Source organism: Pangasianodon hypophthalmus, chromosome 1, assembly GCF_027358585.1.
Source record: "Pangasianodon hypophthalmus isolate fPanHyp1 chromosome 1, fPanHyp1.pri, whole genome shotgun sequence".
NCBI lineage: Eukaryota > Metazoa > Chordata > Actinopteri > Siluriformes > Pangasiidae > Pangasianodon > Pangasianodon hypophthalmus.
Genome location: NC_069710.1, coordinates 14,582,451 through 14,609,442, shown reverse-complemented (window position 1 = coordinate 14,609,442; position 26,992 = coordinate 14,582,451). Strand labels below are relative to the sequence as shown.

At 37.6% G+C, this 26,992-nt stretch overlaps 1 protein-coding gene across 2 annotated transcripts; it reads right to left on the bottom strand.

Moving 5' to 3' along the window:
- Positions 1-727: 727 nt before the first annotated feature.
- LOC113534115 (lysophosphatidylcholine acyltransferase 1) lies at positions 728-25,399 on the bottom strand. 2 transcript variants are annotated; one of them, XM_053236889.1, is made up of 15 exons: positions 25,010-25,399; positions 17,309-17,448; positions 16,195-16,409; positions 15,608-15,720; positions 15,391-15,451; positions 14,179-14,237; positions 13,837-13,871; positions 13,460-13,514; positions 13,255-13,337; positions 11,468-11,593; positions 10,447-10,594; positions 8,134-8,232; positions 7,820-7,961; positions 6,814-7,013; positions 728-3,367 (listed from the first exon to the last, which is right to left on the bottom strand). In XM_053236889.1, the coding sequence occupies exons 1-14, from the start codon at positions 25,133-25,135 to the stop codon at positions 6,853-6,855; spliced, it is 1,563 nt and encodes a 520-aa protein (XP_053092864.1). In that variant the 5' UTR covers positions 25,136-25,399; the 3' UTR covers positions 728-3,367; positions 6,814-6,852. The 2 variants fall into 2 exon arrangements, with proteins under 2 accessions (XP_053092864.1, XP_034162960.1); XM_034307069.2 differs by lacking the exon at positions 728-3,367 and having other exon boundaries at positions 6,724-7,013.
- Between the last annotated feature and the right edge of the window lie 1,593 nt (positions 25,400-26,992).

Genomic DNA, 26,992 nt, shown 5'->3' with positions numbered 1-26,992 from the left:
ACACACAGACACACACGCACAAACACACAAATAATTTTTTACAAGGCAAAAAATTCTAATTGCCATAATTCTGACACAACTGACTAGCTTTTACAGGCTTTTATTTTCCAAATTTTACAAGATTTTACAAATTCATAACTGCTGTAATTATGACATGATTTTTTTTTTTTTAAAACAAGTCAGAAGTTTGTAGAGGATGTAATTCCGACTTGATGTGAAAAGTGCGCAAGTGGCTGTGTTCTAAATGCAGCTGTATGCTGACGTGCACTCCCACCTGACACTTCCTGTCTTCACCGCTTCCCCCTCCAGGACCTTGGCAAACTCCTGTTCCAGAGCGAAGTCCAAGTCAAAGTGAAGATGTCTCCAGTTAACGCTGTGCATATTGACTGGGTCTCAGCATACAAGCACCATCCTCAAAGCAAAGTTAATGTCTAACACACACCTCCTCAACAGCAGATGGCACCATTGGTCTGATGTATACTTACACTCTTAGAAAAATGTTCTTTCAATGGCTGAAAGTTCTGTGTCAAAAGGGGTTCTGCTTCAGACCTTTCCTGAAAGGGAAAAGGAGAAAATTTTCAAAAGGAAAAAATAAACCCAAAAGGAGAAAATAAAGAACCCTTTGAGGGGTTCTACAGGGATGCACTAAGAGTAGTCGTGTTTATTACAAACACACTTACCAGCCATACAGAACACTGCTCATTCAGGCAGTAATCCAATCAGCCAATCACGTGACAGGAGCAGAAAAATGCATTAAATCATGCAGGTCAAGAGCATCAGATAATGCTCACATCAAACATCAGGGAAAAAAAAAAAAAAAAAAATTCCATGATCTTGGTGACTTTGACCATGGCATGGTTGTTGGTGCCAGACAAGAATGATGAGTGGCAGTTCTGTGGGCACCTTGTTGTTGAGAATGGCCAGTGTAGTTCAAGCTGTCAGGAATTATACAGTAATTCAAATAACCACTCTTTACACCCATGGTGCACAGAAGAGCATCTCAGAATGCACAACACACCAAATGCTTAGGCAGATGGCTTACAACCCAAGCCCTCATCAGGTTCCAGTCACGATTTGTACTGCTACATGCAGATGACAGCGTCAGATTTTGGTGTCAATAATTCAGGCTGGTGGAGATAGTGTGGGGAATTGTGTGGGAATGTTGTCTTCACAAACCCTTAATACCAATCGATGATCGTTTGAATCCCACAGTTTATCTGAGTATCGTTGCTGAACACATTCATCCCTGCATGGCCAAAATTTACCCATCTTCTAACGTCTACTTCTAGGATGATAATGTGCCTGGTCACAAAGTCTTCTCAAAATGGTTTCATGCAGCAATGTTGCATTGCAGTCATGTCAACATGGACCAGAATCTCTCCTAACACCTTGTGGAATCCACACCACGAAGAAGTGAGTACAAGGGGTTCTTATCTGCTTGTTCCCAATCAAGTGTATAATGACAGTTAATTCTTTTTTTTTTTTAAACCAGCATCACACATGCTTTCCTTCATAAACAAGAAGCCAGACAACCTTTGTTGTGAACTTTTTTTTATTTAAGGGTTGGAATGATAAGTCATTACATGGCAGTCAAAACAAGACACGTGGAAACATTTCACTTTTTAAAAAAAAAAAAAAAAAGTAAGTCGGAGCCATCAGAGAGACAGGGTCTGTCCCTCGTCTTCAGCTCTCAGGAAACTACAGAAATGATTGGACGGAAGCCACTCGGAACTCTCAGTCTGGAGTTCACAAGAGTAAAAAAAAAAACAGGCAGTGCGTGTCCCTCAGGGCTCCGGGCCCTGATCATCTCATGGACTTTGATCGGTTTCTACAGCGATAATCTGTTCATCTGTCACATGACAAAATTGGCAGTGAAGACGATTTTGTAATATTTGTAAAACATTCCACAAATATGTTCAGAAAACTGTACAAAATCTCATTCTATGCTTTACAGGTAGCCGTGTGAGGACGGTGGCGATTCCCAAAACATTATACCACATTTTAAACTCGCTATTTTTTTATCATCGTGCAATCAAATAAACTGGCTGGCTTATGCAGTCGGCTAAATGCAGATAGCTAGCCAACAGCACCACAGACAAATCTACAATGTTTTATTTCTATTTCTTAGTAATTTTGTTGATTTATTCAATCATCTTTTGGTAAATGTGGAAAAAATGGCAGCAATTAAAAATAACTGACTATTAAACATTAACATAAAAATGAACGCCATAGAAGCAGCTACATATTTCACGTTGCACCGGAATTATGGTTATTATAAGACCGTCTTGCAGACTCGATTCAGAAAGATGTTGTGGGGTTGTACGTTACCATAGAAAAGTACAACCCCACAATATGTTTAACTAACTTATATAGTAAGCTAAACTCACTATTTTATTTACGCATGTTTTAATACAAGTTAAATGTCACGTTTTATACGTTACACACTTCCATGTTACTTCCGGCTTTTTGGTTTGATTGATTGTAAAGTGATGTCATGAATCTTTCAGAAAAATAAGAGATTGACAAAAATGCAAAAACAAATTTCCGACTTGTTAAAAGCAGTCATATCTTTGCCCAAGTCAGAAATTCATAATTACAGTAATTCCGCCAAGAGATGAACCTACTGTTAGCTTCCATCACTCTATAAAATGGAGTATTAAATAAAATACGGTAAAAATACGATACGGGATGTAGCTAACTCAAAATCATAACATCCTCTTGTAAGGGGAGTGGGGGATTACCACGGTCTTCACACTGGCAACCTTCAACACACACTATCACACACTTCTTTCCAGTCAGAGGAATGAAGAGAACAAAAAGAAACAAAGTTAAAAAGTCTAAAGTGCACAAAAGAATGACGAGGGTCAATGACGAGCGTCAGTTTTCCGCAAGCTAAGTTTCCGTCCTGTCATACGTTTGGAAGAGAAAAAAAAAAACACGTCGAGGACGAACTGGAGTGACGGATTGTCTATACATTCACTTTATTACTGGGGAAAAAAAGAAACCGATGCTTGTGGTACCTGATTTGACTAAAAATAACCACAATCGTATAGTAGTAGGAATAATAATAATAATAATAATAATAATAATAATAATAAATCATTGTCTGCATTATTAAGGAATAAAACACAACTTCCATCAGTGGTACAATCAGATCTCACATCTCCATGGCAGTAGAAATAAACTTCCAAATTTCACAAAAGTGTTTATCAATAATTATTTATACGATATATTGCGATATTCACACCTGCACAATATCGTTATCGTGAAAAAAGGGAGAAAAGTAATAAGGCAGATATAGCGATCCTCATGCTGGGACATTTCCACGAAGGCAATCTCATAATCCTGCTCTCCAGCAGGGTGGTTTCTAGAAGTAAAATTAAAAAAATATATAATAAGAAAATGTATATAATCACAATATAGTTAAAAATAGGAGGAACTTTTATCTCAGAGAAGCAAAATTTGCTCAAAAATATTGCCTACATAGGCAACCTCCTCCTTCAAATGGATATTTAAGCTTTGATGTGAATCAGTCATCATAAAATTTCCAAGTAATAATAATAATAATAATAATTAAAACCATAACTTTTATTCAATATTTAGATTGTGAGTTACATCACAATAACATGTTTGAAAAAAAAAAAAAAAAAAACCTTAAGTTGCTGTACATTTATAAATAATTCCTCAGTCTGAGTGAGAGTTCTTTCTTTTTCTGAAATAAATGATCCGATTGCCATCTTGAAATTTGTCCCAAATAACGGACTCAAATAGAAAAAGCCGCCCTGACGCGGTTGTCTATAAAAAGTTGGAGTTGAGCGCTGTGGTACATCGCATGATCAATTATCAGCACGCATTCCTACTTTAATTCATGCGCAATGGCAAATTTGTATAAAACAAAAGGTTTATATGGTCCGGAAAAAAAAAAAAAAAAACCTCTAAGAAACATCACTTCAGTGACATAAAAAGGTATACTATCATTTTAGCCACTTTGTTTCAATAGCAAAATAAACAAATACAGTATGATTGTTCAAATCTATAAAAACGTACAGATCTGTAATGTTCCCTTCAGAAAAACACAGCAACAGTGACAACAGGACACCTTTTACAATAATGCAGCACTTTAAACAAAACGAAACAAAAAAAAAAGTATAAAATAACCCCCATTTAATTTCACATTGTGAGAAAGTCAGAACTAGTCTATTCTTTGAAGTTCCTGGTCCAAAAAACAAAACACAACAGCATTCGCATGCCTTTTTAAAAATAAAAAAAAAATAAAAAAAAGGGGGAAGCAAAAAACTGAGCAGAAATGGACAGAGAGAGAGAACGTGGTGATTTTTGGGCAGTTATGCTGCTCAGGATTAAAATTCACATTGTTCATCACTTTCTAATTTTTTTTTTAAAGCACCAAAAATTAGCAGTAAAAAGACCAAAAATGTAGCAGCTGTGAATGAAAACTAAACTCACACTCAGATAATCATGGACAATTTATCTTTAATAAAAAAAAATTAAATAAAATAATAATTCTGTAATGATAATTGTGTCATAGATTGTTTATTTCTTAATTAAATGTTTTCAAGTTAGTGTTTTTATTGGGCGGGGAGGAATCTTTACGTGAATTCTTGAGATGATATTGTAATTATTATTATTATTATTATTATTATTATTATTATTATTATTATTATTATTATTGTTATAATAAAGCATGATTAAAAGAAAGTTAGCTCTGAAAGGGAGTTTAAGCATTAGCTTTAGCTCAATTTGCTAGTAGCCCCTGTGTTTCAAATCATAAATCAAAACTTCTGAATATTGTTCCAGAGGCACGCAGCATTTCTGGGTTAAATTTGCTTTCCACAAAGTCAAAAAATAAATAAATAAACAAAATAAAAATAAAAACACCTAATGTGAAATGTTTTTTGGTCTCCAACTTTACCACAAAAAGGTTGAACAGTGGACTCTGACATTACAACAAAAACAAATTACGATTTGTGTACGTTTTTCCGGTCCCACTCACACACACTGCAACATGAAGATGTGTGCCAATATTTTACTTTCCTATCACGATAATTTATCACGGTTTCATGATATTATCACGATCTTGTATTTAAAGGCTACAATACTGGTACAGCTCATGCTGCTGCGTATCGTGATAAACTCTCCCGTTACGACATTTTCAGTCAATATATGTGTGTGTGTAATATATATATATATATATATATATATATATATATATATATATATATATATATATATAAACTAGGAGAATTAAAGGAAACCTATGCAGATGTTTGTCTCATGGCTGTCAGCGTCTTTACATAGCCAAAAATATAGTAAGTAAAAAAAGCCTTGAAAAACAGGCTAGCTAATGTATACATTTATTCATTTACTAAATTTACGTAATATTCTAATATTCATCTGTTTATTTTTTTATATACAACATACAATAAAAATAAAAGACAGGTGAAAATTGAACATCGCTTAAACAAAAACAAAAGAGGCTAAAATTATCGAATCATCGGGAAATTTAATACAGTAAACTTTTGAGGCGCTATATTATAGTTTTACACTTTTTCACCATTAATTTGTAAAAAGAGCTGATAACCTAGATAGCTTTTTTTGGTATTTGTTGGTTATTATTGGTTGTGGGTTATTTTCAATAGTTCTTAGGTAGGTATGTGCTGATATGTGATTAGACGCTTATTAATATTACCGCTATTCTGTACTCAACTGAGAAAACAGTGACAATGAGAACATGCATCTGTTTTTAGTACAACATCGTGACAATATTAGATATCATCGTGATATGAAACTAATGTTCACACAAGTTCATAGTCAAAAATTCGTCATTTGGAGATGTGCAAGGGACACGCCCACAAATCTGAACCTCGGACCAAAACCCTGAGCTTCAAAAACAAATTTAATCTAGAAATAACAGTAAAAATCAGACAGGCTCATTTGAAATCAGACCAGTCGGATCATTTTGCACCTCAGATCTGATAAAAATCAGATTTTAATCACCGGTGCTTTCAGACCCGAGAGAAAAAAAAACAGTCTGTGATAATACTGTGACAGCAAGCATTAAACTCATGCACACTAAAGAAAGGCATCTACAGTTCCATATATATTTTTTAAAAATGTGTGATTTGACTTTTCTACCTAGAATTTTTTGTTCTATTCTCAGTTCCAGCATTTCAAACGTGAAAACTAAACAAGTGCTTGGATTTCAAGTAAATTGTGATTGGAAATCAGCATCGCTCGGCTCTCAGAAACACGGTCCCTTTTGCTTTAAAACAAACAAACAGATCAAAACAAAAAAAAAAAAAGAGGAAAGAGAAGCTCATGGAAGAGTTTTAATAAACAAACAAATAAAAAAAAACCAAAGCTCTTCTCAAGGCAGAAAGGATTTGGATTTGTTGCTTGCAAGAACTAGCTAAAATGCTAGCTACAAAAGTTCTCAAAAAAATTTAACAATACATAATTGTGATAATTAACATCAAAATGCGTTTACTACAAAAATTTTAGCTACTGGCTAAAAAATGAATATATTTAATTTTTGATATTTCTCTGTTCCTGGATCTTTTCTAAATTTCAACACGTTTTAATTCTTAAGAGAACTTGTTGTCTCAAATCCCGCCTCAACCTTTTCATTGGTTGTCTGACATAAAAAAATCGTAATCCTTCCATCAGAAGAGGTTTGGATAAGTGAAAAAGGGGAGAATTGGGGGGGGGGGGGGGGGGGGGGGGTGGAAAGGAATCAGGAAGAATTAGTAATAAAAGAATGTAAGTGTCATGAGTAAACGTTGTGTTTTCACGCACTGGCTCTTTTTCGTCTTTCTGTCCAGGACCCGACATTCTTCAGTTGACCTTCTTCTGGCGCTCGCTGGGGGAGAAGTCGGGGCAGAAGCCGTTCGAGACGACGCCAGAGGACAGGAAGTTGCTGAAGAAGCCCGTGTTCTCGGCGTACAGAAACTCCTCAGCGAAATCAGGCTGCTGCTCGGCAAAACTCCTGAACATCTCTGTCAAAGTTTTAACGGGGAAAAAAAAAAAAATCGCAAATATTATACTTCTAAATGTTTTTAAGTAACCGTTCTACTGTTTAGAGCTTTATTTGTAAAGGTATGGTTGGTTATAAGGGGTAATAGAGCACAATTTGGCAAAAGGAAAAACTTTTTTTTCCAGCTATTTTATGCTAATAAGCGCTGCATTTAAAAGAAAAACATGGTTCAACATTTGGTAGGTTATGCATTTTTCTATTTATATAATTATCACTGGCAAAAACACAAGACACATGCTATAATTAATCCAAAAGTTCGTTGATCTTCATTTATGTGAAAAAAAGAAAAACAATGTTATTTTACTACAACTTGAATTAACGTTGATCAAATATTATAGCTGCATGTATACTGAGAATCTTCAAGACTCCAAACAGCATTTATTTCTAAATTAGCATTTAATGCTAATTTCCACCCAAAGGTTTTATAATAGTTATGATTGTGTACCGTCTTAAAACTTGACTGTAATACCAGGAGTAGCACAGCTACAAAATAACCACGTTATCGCAATTTAATTGTTTTTTGTAGCATTTCTTTCATTTCTATTTGATGGCTGACTCAATTTCATTACTATATAAACCTAGCTATTCAGCACGCTAGCTAGCAAATTGGCACGAATCTGTATAAACTCTCAATTAGGACATTTTAGCTCTGCCCACTTAGATTTGGCACTAACTTGCAAAGTTACAGCCCCTGCAAAAATACACATCTCACATTACAGGCAATACACACGGCTGAAACTGAAGCCATGACGCCTCCTGTTTTCTTACCGAACGTCACTTTTCCTCTGTTTGCCACGTCGATGGCGCGGAAGAGTCGCGACACCCGGAGCTCCGTCACACCCAGAGCGGTGTGCAGGATACACTCCAGCTCTTCCTCCGTTACTCCTCCCTCCTGCTCCGTCTGGAACATCTGGGCCCGAAATCAACAAGGGGAAATGATGTCACTATATTTTGTCTCTAGTGGGCATGGCCTGTCTGGCCAAAATGTGTATACAGTTGACTATACAATTTCTTTATAATCACAATGCTACTATTGTTATCAACTGCATGTTGAGAAAATGTAGCAGGAAAACCTAACACACCGTGAAGGCAAGCTTGATAGTCTCCAGCGTTTTGGCGGGCCTGCACACTACGGAGAAGGCAATGACAAACTCGCGCACATCCATCAAACCCTCATCATGCTGCGAGACAAAAACATGACGTTAAAAATCAACAAAGAAACACATGGAAAATTACACTGTGCAAACAGCGCACCAAAATACACTGCCTGGTTATTTTCAAAACGGTCTCTGAAAATAAATGAACATGCTTGAAAACTCTCTTTTATATGCAATGAGGCAAAAGCAGAAAACAATACTGTCCATCACTTTGATCTTATTCTGAGAGCTGGGAGAAAAAAACAGCCCTCATGTCTGTTTAATAAATCCAAAGAGGGGGAGCGACGGCAAAAACGTTACCAAATGCACTGTTATGAAATTCATTTTATTTTATTTAAAGGTTAGTAGGATGGAGATCTGACAGGAAGTCTACTAAAAGTCTACTATTTCTCACTACATCATTAGTGATTAGAAATATTTGTGCATTTAATTTATATAATTCATAACAAACACTGTATGAATACAAACATGGTTCATTTGTATAGCACTTTTTTTGTGTTAAAAACAATTACTGCTTTTTAGTCGTATAAATAAACAGTGTTTTAATTTGCATTAAAAAATAAACTGCACTTATATGTATATGATACACTTTGCATGTTTTTTGTATAAATAAAAAAAATGCACGCATGCATGTTTGTATACATAATAAAATGCAAATTAAAGACCAAGGAGATGGTGGTGGACTTTAGGAGGACTAAAACTTTGACTAAGCCCTTAACCATCATGGGTGAGGATGTTAGAATTGTTAACTACAAGTATTTGGGTGTACACTTAAATGACAGACTGGACTGGAGGACCAACACTGATGCTGTGTACAAGAAGGGAATGAGCAGTCACTATTTTCTGATTTCAATGTATGCAACAAGATGCTGGAGATCTTCTACCAGTCTGTGGTGGCGAGTGCCATTTTCTGCTGGGGGGGCAGCATCAGTGCCAGGGATACCAGCAGGATTAACAAGCTTATTCGCAAGGCTGGATCTATCATTGGACACAAACTGGAGACATCTGAGTCAGTGAGGAACAGGAGGTCACTGAACAAACTGCTCTCCATCATGGACAATCCGTCTCATCCACTCTACAACACACTACAGAGTCAGCGGAGCTCATTCTCCAAAAGACTCATTCAAATTCGTTGTCACAGAGAACGTTACAGGAGTTCATTCTTACCATTCGCGATAACATTGTACAACAGCTCACCTGTGTGTGACAGATGATAACACTTCCACATTACACTACTACAAGAAAGCTATCATTTAGAAAGCTGTCATTATATTCTACATTCTCAAGGTTCTTCAGATTCATCATTATTCACTACCAGTTTTCACAAGTGTACTTATGTAAATACTGATGTAAATCTGGTTAAATCTACAACGGTGTTCCATATCTGCACTACTATATTTAATTTAACTTGTTGTATTTTATATATTATATTTTGTGTGTGTATGTGTTGTATCTTGCTACTGACCATGCTGCTGTAACACAAGAATTTCCCTCATGGGATCAATAAAGTATATCTATCTATCTATCTATCTAAAAATGTATTTGTAAACAAAATAAAGTCCTTTTTTTATTTGTTTACATAAATGTTTTGCGTGATTTCTTGTTCAGCATTTTTTATTTGCATTAATAAAAATGAATACTGCCTTTTATTTGGATAAATTAAATAAGTACAGCTTAAATTTATTTTAATAAAATAAAGTGATTATAGATACACACATATATACACATATATAGCACATCCTATTTGTATAAAAGTTTTATAAAATCTCATGTTACTTGCATTAATAACAAAAGGTGTGTTATTTGTATACAAACAAAATAAAACAGCATGTTTGTATACAAGAAAAAGCTTGTATTTGTAGACAGAAATAAAGTGTTTTTATTTGTGTAAATTAAAAAATAGCACTTTTGTTTAATGTAATGAAATTTAAAGCATGTTTTATTTAAATGAATATAATATAAATACAAATAGAGAATTGCTTTTTATATAAGTAAAATAAATCGCACGTTTGTTGAAATAAAAATAAGTAGCACTTTTTGTTATATAAACAAAACGACAGAAAGATTAGCATTTACCGATGCATGAACATCTCGACGCCATTTTGTCTTGAACAGATCTGAACTAGATTGCTGTTCACCCAGTGACAGCAGACGACTGAGACGTCGCTGAAATGAACGCTATTATAACACACAGATGACTAAATGCAGATGAAAAGAGTGAATAATGAAGGTCCCCACCTCGTCGAACAGGGCGAACATGTCCTGCAGCACATCGGACAGCGGCTGAGCCAGGAAGTGAGCGAACTGCTCTGCGTTCTGCTTTATTCCCTGCAGCTCCCTCGCCCTCCGACTATAATCCTCAATCTCACCGTTCTCCCGCTTCAGCCTGAACACACACACACACGGATCAGTGTACCAGGTAGAGCAGTGTTTTGGAGACTTACTCCAAATTATTTAACTTCCCATGTTTTTTAAACATTATGTACCAAAATTTTAAATAAACATTAAAAAGCATGAATTAACAGTAACTTATTAGAATTTTCTGTAAGAATATAGTTTACTACATAAATTCTACCCTTTATAGTGTACTCTATCTGATGTTTATATTAATGCGCTCATTCTGATACGTTATCGTTTCTATAGCAACAGCTCCTTCACAGGGACGTGTATGGCAGACGCCCCACATTAACGCATTACAAAAATCGTTGGTACGGTAAGGTTTTCTGTGAGACAATGTTTATTTAACATCTATGGAAAGAGTTACAGGTAAAGCTGTGACTCAGTTTTCCGACATCTTCAGGAGAGAGGAGTTTACGCTTTGGGGTTTCTCCGGAACAAAAGGACAAGTTTGTGCTTTTTGTTTTCTTTTTGAGAGGGGGAAAAAAAGAGGCTGGTGAGGGAACGACTGTTTATAGTTGCTATAATGCAAGCACACAAAAGGAACTAACTTGTTTCATGGATTTTCCACAACATAAACTGCAACAATATACGGATGAACATGTACGTTGTGTGGCAAAATGGGGTGGTATAAGAGGAATACAACACTTCGGGACATTGGGTTATTGGGTTGTAAATTAACTCTGCTTCATTACACCACTCAGTCATATGAACTTCCACAACACCGAGTGTTTAATTCCCTAAACAAATTGGACTCATGAGTCAGTGATGATGATGATGATGGTGTGTGTGTGTGTGTGTGTGTGTGTGTGTGTGTGTGTGTCTGTGAGAGAGAGAGAGTGAGAATGAGTGTGTGTCTCACCCCAGTCTCCGGACGAGTCGGGCAAACTCGAGCAGACTTGTGTCCACTGGCAGTCTGAGCTGTCCCTCCGCCATGGCCAACTGACAATCCTCAAATGAGTAATCAGTCACGGGGACCTGCAGCGCCCTACAAACACACACACACACACACACACACACACACACACACACAGGAATTCAAACACACAGCATACAAGTAGCAAAAAAAAAAAAAAGAAGGCAACACCCCCAGGAAATGACTGAGGCTAATAATTTAGTTAGCTATCAAATCTAATGCAATGTGAAGGCAGATTAACAGTTTAAAAAAAAAAAAAAAAAAAAAAAAAAAAAAAAGACACAGAACCATCCAGAACTTCAACATTGTGTTGATCACTCACTAATAAAGCCATAATGTAGCTAGCTTGCACTCAGATATACAGATAACCTGAAGGCACAGTAATGCTACAAATAACACAGAACCATCCAGAACTTAAACATTTACCTCTGGTTTGTCGGTAAAATGATAAGAAAACAGATTTAGCATGAACGCTTACCAAACACTGTGTCACAAGTGGAAAAATAAGTCAAGCTAAAGCTAGCAAAAAGACTAACCATAATGATTTAGCTATGTACATCAAGAGTTGTTAGGTGTTTGATAAAATCATGAACATTTACCTCAGATGTGTTGACAAATTATTAAAATAAGACTCTACACTGTAATTACACTTAGCATCGACTGCTAACTGTCACATGTTCTGACATTAAAAAAAATCACCCACTTAGGCTGTGAGGACACTGTTGCTAGGCAAGTAGGATGAGCTAGCTAATGACTGAAGCTAACAATTTAGCTAGTTAGAGCTGATCTTATCACAGCAGCGGTCAATATAAGGCTACAGTGACAGTGGAAACGAGACAACATTTACCTCAGATGAGTGGGTAAAATAATAAGAAAATACTCTGTATGATTGAAAAATATGCTTAGCATCACTTCCTAACCTAACATTCATGGGTTACGGGTTCAGGGACATTATGAAACATCCAAAAAAAAAATAAAAAATCACTGAAGCTAACATTTTAGCTAGCAGTCATTAGGGCTTTTATATGGAGAACGTGGAAATAAGACAGAATAATAGGGAATATAAATATTTCCCTCAGATGTGTTCACACACACATTACATTTACACCCCAGTATACTTAGAATCTACCACAGACTGAATTTCTATATTGAGAATAGTCAAAAATGTTGCTGCACAAAAACAAAACTAAGTTTTCTGACATCTTGAGGACAGAGGAATTAACACTGAGGTTTCTCGGTAACTTATTCACTTCAAGATAGATGGGAAAAGAGAGAGTCTAGTGAGGGAACAACTGTTAAAACGTAACTAAGAACAGGAACAAACATGTTTCTAGTTAACCTTTGGTATCATGCCTGCATTTTTTACATTATTAAAGTAAATCTACAGATCTTAGTGTACATGTTTGCTTTGTGTTTTCTGAAGGTTATAACTGTGGCGTGCTGCACCAGTACACGCTCCACTGCGCTGCATTCCTACAGGGGTTGCCAGATTGTGTCTCGCAAGCTTTACATACAAACACAGTCAGGCACACTTCCTTTTAGAGTACACAAAACACACTTCACCTCTCACACACTGAGGACGGAAAAAGTGTCAATGAACCTAAAAATACTTCCAAGACTCTGAGTACACACACAGAACCATGTGAGCCCTGCACATGTGACTATATTTAGTAGAACTGTTTATCTGTCTCTCTCACACATTCACACACTCATACACTCACAGGAAGTCTTACTTGGCCATGATGCGGCGCACATTCTGAGCAAACAGCTGTGGGTTCCTCGTCTCCTCCTCGCTGGGGGTGTAGATCGGGAGGAACTGAAACACCACCACCACAGCATGATCGACATTCACAAATTTTCAACAGATAAAACGCACATACACTATGCAGTATCAGAACATCTGTGTGTGTGTGTGTGTGTGTGTGTGTATATCCTCACCTCAATCTCAAAATCATTATGGAGCTGGCACAGGGTGAGCCACAGGATCGTAAACCTGAGATTAAAAAAAAAAAAAAGAAGAAGCAGAAGAAACACGGCAGAATGATTAGTGTTCAAGAGCCCAACATGTAGACGTCTACGATCTCAGCTACATCTCACACGTAGCCATGCCCACCCACCAAAATCAGTCTTAAATAGACACAGTAAGAAATATTTACTTTAAATGAAAAGATGTGACTTTTGCAGTGTGAGAACAAAATTTGACCCAAACACCCAAATCTATATAATTGGAATTAGCGTGCAACAAGTAAACAAACACACTAGAGTTCAGGAGCGATTTTTAAACAGCTAATATATAAAACAAAGTCAGTACTCACGCTCCGGGACCTTGCCAAGTCCAAGTGATTGTGTCCTGAAGAGATAAACATCCATAATTCTCATCAACAAAGCAAGAGTGTGTACTAACAGGGTATGAAGCATACATAGTATGTACAAGGTACATTCAAGAAAAATAGTATGTAAGTACAGTACATTGAATTTAAGAATTTAAAAAAAAATTGAGCAAATAGTACATAAGTATACAGTTTAAAAAAAAAAAAATTTTCCAGCTCTCTGATTTCTAATCTATATTTATTTTGGTGATTGGACCCCTAAAGGTCACAAAAAACACAAAGTTCTCAGCAGAAGTGATAGCTTTAAAAATGTTTTTTTTTTTTTACCAGTGGATTGGGGTAGCGAATAACAACCGGCTGTACAGGCACTGCTGGAATAAAAGCACCTGTGGAAGAAAAGAAAAACAAAAAAAATATATATCGATAAAAACATCAATATGTGTATACTCCACAGTAAAATAACAGCTATTTCTATTTTACACATTGTCCCTGTAGCGTTGCTGTAGTTTTCAGTGCGTTACTATTAATACTATTTAATATTACATTTAATAATTTACTTTATATTGTAATAGCTAAGTAACTGCATATACCAAGCTAGCTTAATATTAAGCTACTAATTTGCTTATATCAATGACAATTTTGTTGGTGCAAAACAAGCCAGACAGTGACGTCTATTACCTGATGTTAAAGCTAGTTAGCTATTTGTTTTGTTCACATACTCCAACAGCTCATCAATGCGAAGCTAAATATTTTTTTTTTTGTTGACACTGTATAGTCTTTATTCCATCCTTTAAAGCAATATTTTTTTCTACAATGTGTTACGCATCTAACTTATAATTAAACCAACTCACACCAACAAAGCAATTATGTCAGCAATTTTAATTATGTTTCTGGTTGTCCCTCTGTCCGTACAGCCATCCCTCTGAGATTCTCATTAGCACAATATCTCATGAACAAGTGGTTGAATGTTTGTAGGATTTATAAGGAATCATGATCATAACCAGCAGATGAAGTGACCTGATTTTGGAATCGCTCCAAACAGGGTCAAGGTCACAGCAAGGTCATCAGACAGCTTTTCCTCAATGGCTTCCTTTATGTCTGAAGTGTATTTTAAGGGTATTTCTGGCATACCAATTAGTAAGAAAACGAAGGACTAGACTTGTTGGTGGCAGAGGCATCCCGATGACTTGTTTTTGTAGTTTTTATTTCTCTTCTTTTGCCTTGTCACCATACTTCAGCCAAACACTCAGTATTTATATGTTAGCACCAAACTAAGCTTAATATACACTATTGTACATTGTACTATTGTACACTATTCTCAGACACTTGCTTTAAAAAAAAAAAAAAAAAAAAGCTGATCTTCATTATGTGAACAGTGTTTGTGGCTTGTTTTGAAAGTCAATGGAGAGCCTACAGTTAAAGGAGGAAGGAAGTGTGCATGTGTTGTATATGAGCTGAAGTGCAAACACGCACGCACACACATGAACACACACACACACACACACACACACACACACACACACACACACACACACGCACCTGGTTTAAATGTGATCAGACAGGACCTGTTGGTGCATGTCCCCTCAGGAAAGATCATTATCTGCATAAGACCATCAGAAAATCAAAAATGAAGATTAAACACCAATTTACTTTTTTTTTTTTTAATTCATACTCCATCACATTTAACAAATCCTGCCTGTGTGCAAAAGAACATTTAATGCTTTAAGTGGGCTGGGTGAAAGACCTGTCACTCTACCTGAGGCCACACCCCTCCGGACTGAGCCCTGCGTTTGATCTCCTCTACGGTTTTGCGGCGCGAGTCCTGATCCGACCTCGACACGAACACTGGCCGGATGTATTTAATCAGAGCTGAAGGAAACAACAAAACAGAATGAGGGAAAAAGATAAAATAAAAAATTAAATCACACAGTTACATCATACACACCTTTTGAGACTCAAAAACTGACTAAAAACAGCAGAGCAACATCTCTACACCATCACCCTCATTAAAATGCAATAATATGAATATACACGAATATGCAAATTAGAAATGTTCTCACTGATTTATTTATAACAGCAACCAAAGCTGCTGAAACACATATATAGCGTAACCATGACAACCACCTGATCATCAATAACATTAGCCAAGTTCGCAGATTCTGTGGCTAAAACTTTCCATCTAACACTCTGTCATCCTCTAATTTGCATATCAGACGTGATTGGTTCAAGCATTTAGTGACATCATAAGGTGAGCTCATATCTACATCAGGTTATATAGAAGAGAGGAGTCTCACATACTTCTTACTACAACGTGTGTGTGTGTGTGTGTGTGTGTATACTCACTCCCCCACAGCGGTATGTCCTTGCTCTCAGCCTTCATGACTATGGAGGCCATCGTCATGGTAACAGGCATGGCGTCGAAATAGGACGAGTGTGGGGCGAGGGTGAGGATGGGCGCCTGGGCGGGCAGTGCACGGCGACCTTTGACCCTGATCCAGTGGAAGCCGCCTGCGAACCACATGGCCCGCATGATGAGGCGCAGGACAACATCCACCAACCTGAGGAGGACAAAAAACTGTCACACGAGTGTGTGTCATGTGACCTGCATGGAGCCTAGACAACATGGATGGAGATGAGCATTCTTATTGTAGATGCGTGAGGGACTCTAATGCTAATGAGTATGCTGTGTGTGTGTGTGTGTGTGTGTGTGTGTGTGTGTGTCTACGTGCACATGTGCAAAATGCAAATTCAGTGCAAGTTCAGCAGATCTAAATCTTTAACAATGAACCACACACACTTCTAAAGCACGCTTAACACATACGCAGCAAGTCAAAAAATGTTATGAAGTCCAGCTCTAGGCTACAATTTTAACTTCATTTATGCAAATTACTCTGGATGTTCATGTTCGTTCAGTTCCCTCGCCTGCTCTCCAGGTGTACACAGAAAAAAAATGGAACTGGCAAAAAAGAAAAGACAATGAAAGGAAACAAAAAGAAAAAAGGAAAGAAGGAAAGCTAGTGTGACAAGAGCAGTAGGCAGAACGATGATTGAAAAAGAAAAAATGAAAAAGGGGAAGTTTTAAAAAAAAAAAAAAAAAAAAAAAAAAAAAAAAAAAAAAAAACTAAAAGCAAAAACATAGAAAAGGGGCTGGAAAATAAATAAATAAATTGCATAACCACAGCAACAGATATCCACAGAATAAAGATGGAAGAAAAATTGATAAGAAAAAAAATAAAGAACAGAAAAAGGAGGGGGGGAAAAAGAGAAAACTAGTGTGAAAGCAGCAGCAGAGAATTCCAGAGAATAATCGAGATAAAGTGATAAAAAGAAAAAAGGTCTTAGATGTTGATGTTTAATGAGTATGATGTCATTGTCATGGATGTATGGGTGTATGGGTGTAGAAATCAATGTGTACGTGTACGTGTTACTGTATACACGCGCATGTGTGTGTGTTCACCTCCTCCAGAAGCACTGATGCTCTACGCTGGTCTCATTGCGTCCTACGGTGGCGATGAAGGCGAAGGGCCACGCCAACAGCATCATGAACGCAGCGAAGAAGAGGCGCACTGGGAACAGGGTCAACGTCATCACGCCCAGCTGTATACACATACACACACGTTATTACATCACACCAATATTCACAATCAGTTGGGCATGTAATGAATGTGTGTAGGCTCATTAAGTCATCCGAAATTGCTATACATATATATATACACACACACGCTCATATATGTTTTCATATATATATATATATATATATATATATATACACTATATTACCAAAAGTATTCGGTCACCCATCCAAATGATCAGAATCAGGTGTCCTAATCACTTGGCCTGGCCACAGGTGTATAAAATCAAGCACTTAGGCATGCAGACTGTTTTTACAAACATTTGTGAAAGAATGGGCCGCTCTCAGGAGCTTAGTGAATTCCAGCGTGGAACTGTCATAGGATGCCACCTGTGCAACAAATCCAGTCGTGAAATTTCCTCGCTCCTAAATATTCCACAGTCAACTGTCAGCTTTATCATAACAAAATGGAAGAGTTTGGGAACAACAGCAACTCAGCCACGAAGTGGTAGGCCACGTAAACTGACGGAGAGGGGTCAGCGGATGCTGAAGCGCATAGTGCAAAGAGGTCGTCGACTTTCTTCACAGTCAATTGCTACAGAGCTCGAAACTTCATGTGACCTTCAGATTAGCCCAAGTACAGTACGCAGAGAGCTTCATGGAATGGGTTTCCGTGGCCGAGCAGCTGCATCCAAGCCACACATCACCAAGTGCAATGCAAAGCGTCGGATGCAGTGGTGTAAAGCACGCCGCCACTGGACTCTAGAGCAGTGGAGACGCGTTCTCTGGAGTGATGAATCACGCTTTTCCATCTGGCAATCTGATGGACGAGTCTGGGTTTGGAGGTTGCCAGGAGAACGGTACATTTCGGACTGCATTGTGCCGAGTGTGAAATTTGGTGGAGGAGGAATTATGGTGTGGGGTTGTTTTTCAGGAGTTGGGCTTGGCCCCTTAGTTCCAGTGAAAGGAACTTTGAATGCTTCAGGATACCAAAACAATTTGGACAATTCCATGCTCCCAACCTTGTGGGAACAGTTTGGGGCGGGCCCTTCCTCTTCCAACATGACTGTGCACCAGTGCACAAAGCAAGGTCCATAAAGACATGGATGACAGAGTCTGGTGTGGAGGAACTTGACTGACCTGCACAGAGTCCTGACCAGAACCCGATAGAACACCTTTGGGATGAATTAGAGCGGAGACTGAGAGCCAGGCCTTCTCGACCAACATCGGTGTGAGACCTCACCAATGCGCTTTTGGAAGAATGGTCAAAAATTCCTATAAAAACACACTCCTCAACCTTGTGGACAGCCTTCCCAGAAGAGTTGAAGCTGTAATAGCTGCAAAAGGTGGACCGACATCATATTGAACCCTATGGGTTAGGAATGGGATGGCACTTAAGTTCATATGTGAGTCAAGGCAGGTGACCGAATACTTTTGGTAATATAGTGTGTATATATATATATATATATATATATATATATATATATATATATAAAGGGCTGGGCAAGTTAACGCGTTATTATTGCGTTAACGCACTAATTAATTAACGCCGACAATTATTTTATTGTGCATTAACGCAGTTTTTTAAATTACTACTTTATTTCGAAAGTCCGTTGCTCACTGGCTCTGAATACACATACAGACAAACAATGGGTCACAAGAGGGGTGGGATGTTGATCAGTACTGGCTTGGGATGGGCGTCATCACGCATCTCAACCAATGAGAGCATTTGGGGTGGGCCTAAGACTGCTGAAGCGCGCACATGAACCAGGAAAACCGGAACAGAAAAATGGAGAAAGGTACTGAACTTTTACATGGACATTTTCAGTTTAAATCTCTTCCCTGACATGTTCAGAACATGTTCATTTATAAATGTTAACTTGCTGTTGCTCTGAAGGTGTTATAATGTTATGATTGGGGCTCTGGGCTCTGAGTGTAACTTGTTTTTCTTAACGTTAGACTAAATGTTAATGCCCTGGCAGTGGCAGATAGCTTTGGTTTTATATTTAATTTGATTACATTAATGTTTAAGTTGAGATTTACAAGAAATATTTTAAATTCAAATTTTTAACTGCTACTATGTAAAGAGAATACTGCTGTAAAAAGCATCTTATCTGTTTAAAGTGTTTGCAAACCAAATGTTAATGCACTTTTGTTCATATAGCAGTACTTTTAAAATAAAAGTGTACAACACACTACTTTTGAATTCATTATTTATACATTATTTATATATAGGTACCAACTTCATATTTTGTGCATTTGCGACTAAAACCAACTTTGCAAATACATTTTTAGAAAAAGTTTAAAGAACGGTAGATTTTGTCATACACGAGCAATACATTTAAAATATGTGTGTGAGTGATCCAGAAAGTTTGATTTCTTTCAGACATACACCTTAAAAAAAAAAAAAAAAAAAAAAAAAAAAAAAAAAAGAAACACCCCTAACATGAGTACTAGATATAAAAATGTGAAAGATCTGATGGTTTTAGTTTGGAGATGTAGAGGGCCAAATCAGGGAAATGTGGTATTTTTTTCCTGAGCAGGTCATACATTTGGCAAATATGCAGCACTGGGCCTTCTGTTTTATAAGGTAAAACATCTTACACTAGACAACAATCCCTGAAAATTTCTATTATTGAGCATAAATGTTACAGATCTTTCTCTATGGCACTTGTTTTTACAGTAAATTAGGGCCACACCCCTTTTTTAAAGCTTTTTTTGGGCACACTATTTATTGTGAATAGTGACATTATTTCCAAAAAGTATGAAGAAAATCTGTGATGGTCAGTCTGGAACATTCTTTAAAATCTGTTGATTTGAGGTGGATTCACCTACATATCAAAATTCACCAAGCCCCAAAAGACAGCCAAGTCCCCAAATCCCTAAATCACAGCAAAAAATCTCAAAATCCCATCAAAACATCTCAAAACCCCCCCGAAACCTCCCAAATGATGCACAAACGCATCACAAATGAACAGAAATACTATTACTGGCTGTCTCCTGACACTGAGGCTCCGCCCCCAGGCCCCAAAGCATCAGATATCCTTTGGACACTTTTCTGGCCACAGTCTTCAAGACCTTTAAGGCTGCAGGAAAAAGTCTGTGGCGGGTCATGTGACGTGACTGCCAAACTGCACTTTGCTGAGGAAGTAGGTGGGTCTTCGGCAAGCTTACTGCTGAAGCGTGAATAAGCGAATGCTTAAGGTCTTAAAACGACATAAATATGATGACTCTCAAAGACATTTCTAGGAAATATCACCACAATATATAGGTTTGCTTTTTTAAAAAAAAAAAAATGCCAGTAGAAAAACTAAAAAATTGAGGAAACATTTCAGACTGAAAGTCCTTCAGTGTTTTGTTAAATTATTACTCAGCTGATTTTTCTCAAAATATTAAACCAATAGCTAGCGTACGCAAATAAGGAGCAAAGATTTCCCCACTTTTCACACAATAATGGTGGAAGAAAAGAAGAAAAGAGAAAAAAGAAAAGAGTAGATACAGAATAGATTATAAAAGTAATTTAATGGAACACAAAAAGAGAGAAATGTATAAGAAAAAACATATGGAAAAGATACAAATACAGTACGTAAAAATTTAATAAAAGGTAAAGGAAAAAAGTAAAACAAAAGGAACAGAAAACAAAAAAAGAAAAGCAGGGAAAAGATGATAAAATACATTATAAGAATGAAACAAAAAGAGGGGAAGAAAAAGAGTACTGGCAAAAAAAAAAAAAAAAGAAAAGAAAACCATGGCAAAGAAGAATAATTAAATAAGGAATAAGTAAATTTAAAAAAAAGAACGAAAAGTAAAAGAAGATGAACAAGAAGGAAGCATAAAAGAAAAGCAAGGAAAAGAAGATATATATATATAATAATGATTATTTGTTTAAAAAAGAGAGGATGAAAGAAAAAAGGAAAGAATAAAAAAGAAAAGCAGAGAAACGACAACACACTAGTGATGGAAAATTTCCACAAAATGTTATTATTAAAAAAAAAAACAACTTTTTTTAGAATTTACTAAAAATCAAAAAAAAAAAAAGAAAAGAAAATGAACATAGGAAAATAAAGTCAAGTCCAATCTAAACGCTTGTCTCTCTATTAAATACAGCTCTGTGTTTATTTAAAACGCTTATCACTAAAGCACCATTAAAGGCATGCCGTTATCTTGAGTCAATGTTTATCTGGGAGATAACGCTGCTAGCTTACTGATAGCCGTCTGTTAAGAGCTAATCACAGCTCCAGAGTGGACAGAGGCAGGTTTCAGACACAAATCCATATTAAAAGCACAATATAATCACAATAACTTCTTTAATAATGACTCCTCCATCAAAGAGACATGGTGATTTTCACATGTCTCCATTTCCGGTGAGCAGAATCACCTTTTCGTGAAAGTGATTCTGTCTATCTGGCAACACTAAACGGACAAAAACTCCTCCTGAAGCTACAGACGGTGTTGCATAATGTTGTATGATCACTATCACAACGCATCACTGGATATACAATAGGGGTTGGCAATACTTCAAAAACATTACATCACAAAACTTATAAACAATATATAGCCTGGGTTTGCTAATAAATTCCCAACAAAACAGTAGTGTTGCATTTTTACCCATTTATAGTTACGCTTAATGTTTTAATTTCTTATCGCAGCTATAATCAGCTATCCCTCACCAGCCTTTTCAAGTTAATAAGATGATAAGAAAAACACAGCTTGTTTGCTGACACTGGAGACTCCTTCCATAAACGTTAAGTAAACATCTCTTCATAGAAAACGTCACCACATCAACGATCCTTTAAATGCATACGAGTCCCTGTGAATGAGCTGTTGCTATAGAAACGATAACGTGTTAAGATCAATCTGTGATTTGCAGCTGTACTACTCTCAGAGCTGCTGTTCTAGAAAATGAATCAACAACCTTCCGACCAATCAGAATTCAGCTGCAGCGCTGGACAGCATGACGATACAACAACGTGATAATTTACGTCACGATACACTTTTGAGATGTCGCAGGTATCGCAAAATCTTTCTCAAACTTTTTTTTAATAGCAACGAAAAACTCTGATTTGAAGCAGATCGTTTGATAAAAAGTTGCAATTTTTTTTAACATATTTTAGCATTTATTAAAAATTTCAATTTAAAAATTGTTTAATTTATTTTTGTAGAAATTAAAGTTTTTCATAGTTTTTTTAAATTTCATTTATTTAGTTAGTTAATAAACCTAGGTATATGTATCGTGATACATCATGTATCGTATCGAGACGTGATATTTCTGTCATATCGCTCCACCCCACTCAGCCGACTCCAGCGTTCGCAATTAACTCTTCGTCACTGCGTGTTTAGACGAGTATTTACACTTTCCTGTGAAGCTTCAGAAGTCTTGTTTTTTTTTTGTTTTTTTTTTTTAAAATGAATAGCTCGTCTTTCTTTCCCATGACGGAAATATTAAAGGTTCCTAGAAAGCTGATCCCTCGCTTTGTCTCTGCCCTCGATCTTTTGTGTTTGCTGTAATGTGCGAGACGTGAATGAAAAGCTGCGTTGCGTCACCACATGAAACACGGCTTTACGTGGCACGAAGGATGGGGAGAATAAAAAGCTGAAAAGATTGAAGGAAAGAAGAAAACTGTCACACTAACCATCCTCAAAGCTAAATCATCCATCTGCTCATCTCTCCATCGTCAAATCTCTCCATCCTCAAAGCCACTTATCCACCCATCCTCAAAGCTATCCACCAATCTCTCCATCCACCCAGCTATCCATCCTCAAATCTATCCACCAATCTCTCCATCCAACCAGCTATCCATCCTCAAATCTATCCACCAATCTCTCCATCCTCAAATCTATCCGCCAATCTCTCCATCCTCAAATCTATCCGCCAATCTCTCCATCCACCCAGCTATCCATCCTCAAATCTATCCACCAATCTCTCCATCCTCAAATCTATCCACCAATCTCTCCATCCACCCAGCTATCCATCCGCCAATCTATCCATCCTCAAATCTATCCACCAATCTCTCCATCCACCCAGCTATCCATCCTCAAATCTATCCACCAATCTCTCCATCCTCAAATCTATCCGCCAATCTCTCCATCCTCAAATCTATCCGCCAATCTCTCCATCCTCAAATCTATCCGCCAATCTCTCCATCCACCCAGCTATCCATCCTCAAATCTATCCACCAATCTCTCCATCCTCAAATCTATCCACCAATCTCTCCATCCCATCCTCAAATCTATCCGCCAATCTCTCCATCCACCCAGCTATCCATCCGCCAATCTCTCCATCCTCAAATCTATCCACCGATCTCTCCATCCTCAAATCTATCCATCTGCCCATCTCTCCATCCTCAACGTCACTTACCTACCCGTCCCTCTATCCTCAAATCTATCTATCCACCAATCTCTCCATCCTCGGTCTTCCATCTGCCCATCTCTTCAACTTCAAAGCCATCCACCGGTCTCTCCATCCACAAAGCATCCGTTTCTCCATCCATTCAGTCTTTCTAGTTATGTTTGAAGTCCAACATCCCAACATCCACAGAGATGCTAGTTATTTGTGCAAAGCTAACACCATCCCCGCCTTCTCAAACAAAAACCTCAGCCTAAAAGCAGAACAACAAACCGACTACAATTCCATTTCCCGTTTCCTTAAGTTCCTGTTTTGGCAAGAAGTCAGAATTTTTTTATCTGTTAAATCCTCTTAAAGAGCTTAAAGAGAGTCAAACGTTAGCTAGCAGAGCAGTAAGCTAACCGAGGCGGTGAGAAAAGGCCCCGAGTCAAACCGGTAACCAGAAATAAAAAGCTGAGGGGGAGGGGGGAATACACAATATATAATCAGTAAAAAACTTTCTACAACGACATTAAAGCAGGATTTAACGCTTAAAAAAAACCAGATATGTATTAAAATGAGATTATAAGGAAGAACTCGCGAACACTGGCTAACTTCATTTAGCTTAAGATTAGCCAGAATGTGGATGTTAGCATCGAGTCTAAAGAGCTGAAGAGCAATAAAAATAAAAACCTGTTGCGTTTAAAACGCAACTAGTTTATCTAGTTATAATGGGATAATTTTATATTGGCTTTAAACAATATACTGCATTTATGTAAATACACATCTAAATTAACGTGGAGCATTTTTACAGAGTATTAACTTATTATAACTCCTGTTTAACGGTGCCTGTAGCGTTCAGGTAGCTATATAAACTCAAATGCAACTCATCTTTTTTATTTTAGTTGTAAACGTTATTTAATCTAAAATCTTGATTTTTTTTTTCGTACCTAGAAATAAAAACGCATGAATTAAAAGTGTACATTGCAAACCAGTGCCAATGCGTATGGAGTTTAACAAATACATAAATGAAAGTGAAGCAAACAAAACACTAGTTTTAAAAAGATACATTTATAATATGTATTTTTTTTTATCTAGAGAGAGAGAGAGAGAGAGAGAGAGAGAGAGGTTGCTGTGTGCACGTGCATGAGGTAGTATTGCAGGCTAATATGGATGTGATGTAGCAGCATGCACAGCTTTGCACATCTTTTGCATGAAAATGCATGATCAGAAGAGCTCAACAAACAGCATGAAGTGCTCACCTTGAGTTTCTGAAGCGGTGTAAACCTCAACTCGTGTACAAAAGGGTTTTTGAAAGGGAGAGCCAGCTCCTTTTCTCCATCCTCTCCATCCATCCCGCATCGCTTTCTGCAGTCCGGCAGCCTCATCTTCACACAGCAGAACAACACAAACAGCCCAAATTACACCGGGATTCGTGAAATGAGCGTCTTTTCCGCGCCGGGGGTTTATCTGAGTGGCCTTGCAGGTGAGGGAGAGTCTGATCTTAATCGGATCATGTGTTTCTTGTGCGCAACAGTCACTAAAATCCCGCTGGATTATCAGACACACAGACGCGCACAGGCTCTGGCCTGGGGGAAAGCAACTCTACTGCGCATGCGCCGGCATCTTCTGGGTGCGTCTCAAATCGAAGCCATTTTGTGACACTGTTTTTAACGCGCCCTTGTGGACTTGCCCTTACCTTTTGCCCTGCCACCATCTTAAAGTTGGTGCTTCTAAACTTTTTGTGATTCCTGCTCCTTTGGTGTTCACGTCCGCAAAACTCCGCTACGATCTGCATGTAATCCATCCATCCATCCATCCATCCATCCTCTGTACTGCTTATCCTACACAGAGTAGCGGTCAGGACATCCTGGACGAGGTACCAACCCATCGCAGGGCGCAATCACACACACACTCTCACAATTTGGAAATGCCAATCAGCCTACAACACATGTCTTTGGACTGGGGGAGGAAACCAGAGTTCCTGGAGGAAACCCCCAAGAACATGCAAACTCCTCACACACAGGGTGGAGGCAGGGTTCAAACCCCCAATGCCGGAGGTGCGAGACAAACGTGCAAACCGCTAAGCCACCATGGCCCCCTCCACATGTAATAATATATGAAAAAATAATTTATGATCCCAGAATGGGTGTGAGTCCTCAAGAATTCGGGCCAAGCATGAAAAGGACTTTAGCTTTTATGGATATCAATATGGTAGAAGAAAATAAAGGATGACTCATCCTGTACTAGTTGTTATTTACATCCAATTAAATTCTCTGTAGATTGTACATGTCCCACCCCCAGGGGGCGTGTCTTACTCTACAGTAGCAACTCCTTTGCAATAATCATGGTTTGTTGGTGTGTTTTTGGCTCTGTGCCTTCCTGCACACTGTTCCCTTTTCCGACCATGGCTTAGCTGGAAATAAATGTTTGGCGTTTATTCATTTGGAAGAGAGAGGTGTTTGTGCTTCCTGAGTGATGATGGACAATTCTGCCTTTATATGCCGTCTCTATCAGCAAGAGTCTATTATATCGTTATGTACACCACTCAGACACACAGAGGATCTCAAAATCATGGACATTGTCCTGGTTAAAGCGGGCAGGTCTGGGTGAAGGCGGCGGTGAGAAATCCTCCAAAGCTGAAAAAAAACTCTAGTTATAAACTCTTCTCTGTATTTAGCTAGTTCACTAAACTACTGTCAGGTTTGTTTAGATCGGGTAGGGGTGTGGCTCATCTTGAATGCTATTGGCTGTTGTGTAAATTAGTCACATTGACACGCGTCACACTGACTTCCTGTTTCAAAAGGAAGTACGTCAACATACGGAATCAAACCGCGGTTCTAAAGACATTTCACGGGAGTATTAAGCTGGCTTTAAACAGTGTGATCTTTACTCGACTTGCTTGCAAGTTACTCAGATTTTATTTTATAATCAAATCTAAAAATACGAATTTTCAAACTTTCAGTCACACGCTTAAGCGTGAAATTTCAGATTTCAGTTTCAGATTGTAGATTTTTTTTTTCTTTTGCAAACCATGAATTTCAACTTCAGATACAATTTCAGGAAAAATAACATTCATTCTAATTCAGATTTTTGCATTTAAATTAAAATTTCCAATGGCATGGGTCTGGATTCCACAGGTATGGATATGGAACATTAGCTGTAAATTTCAGGTACAAACCTTTTATTTTCAAAAATGGCTCCTAGCTGAAAATGAGTAAAGTTTTACAGGAGTGTTAAACAGT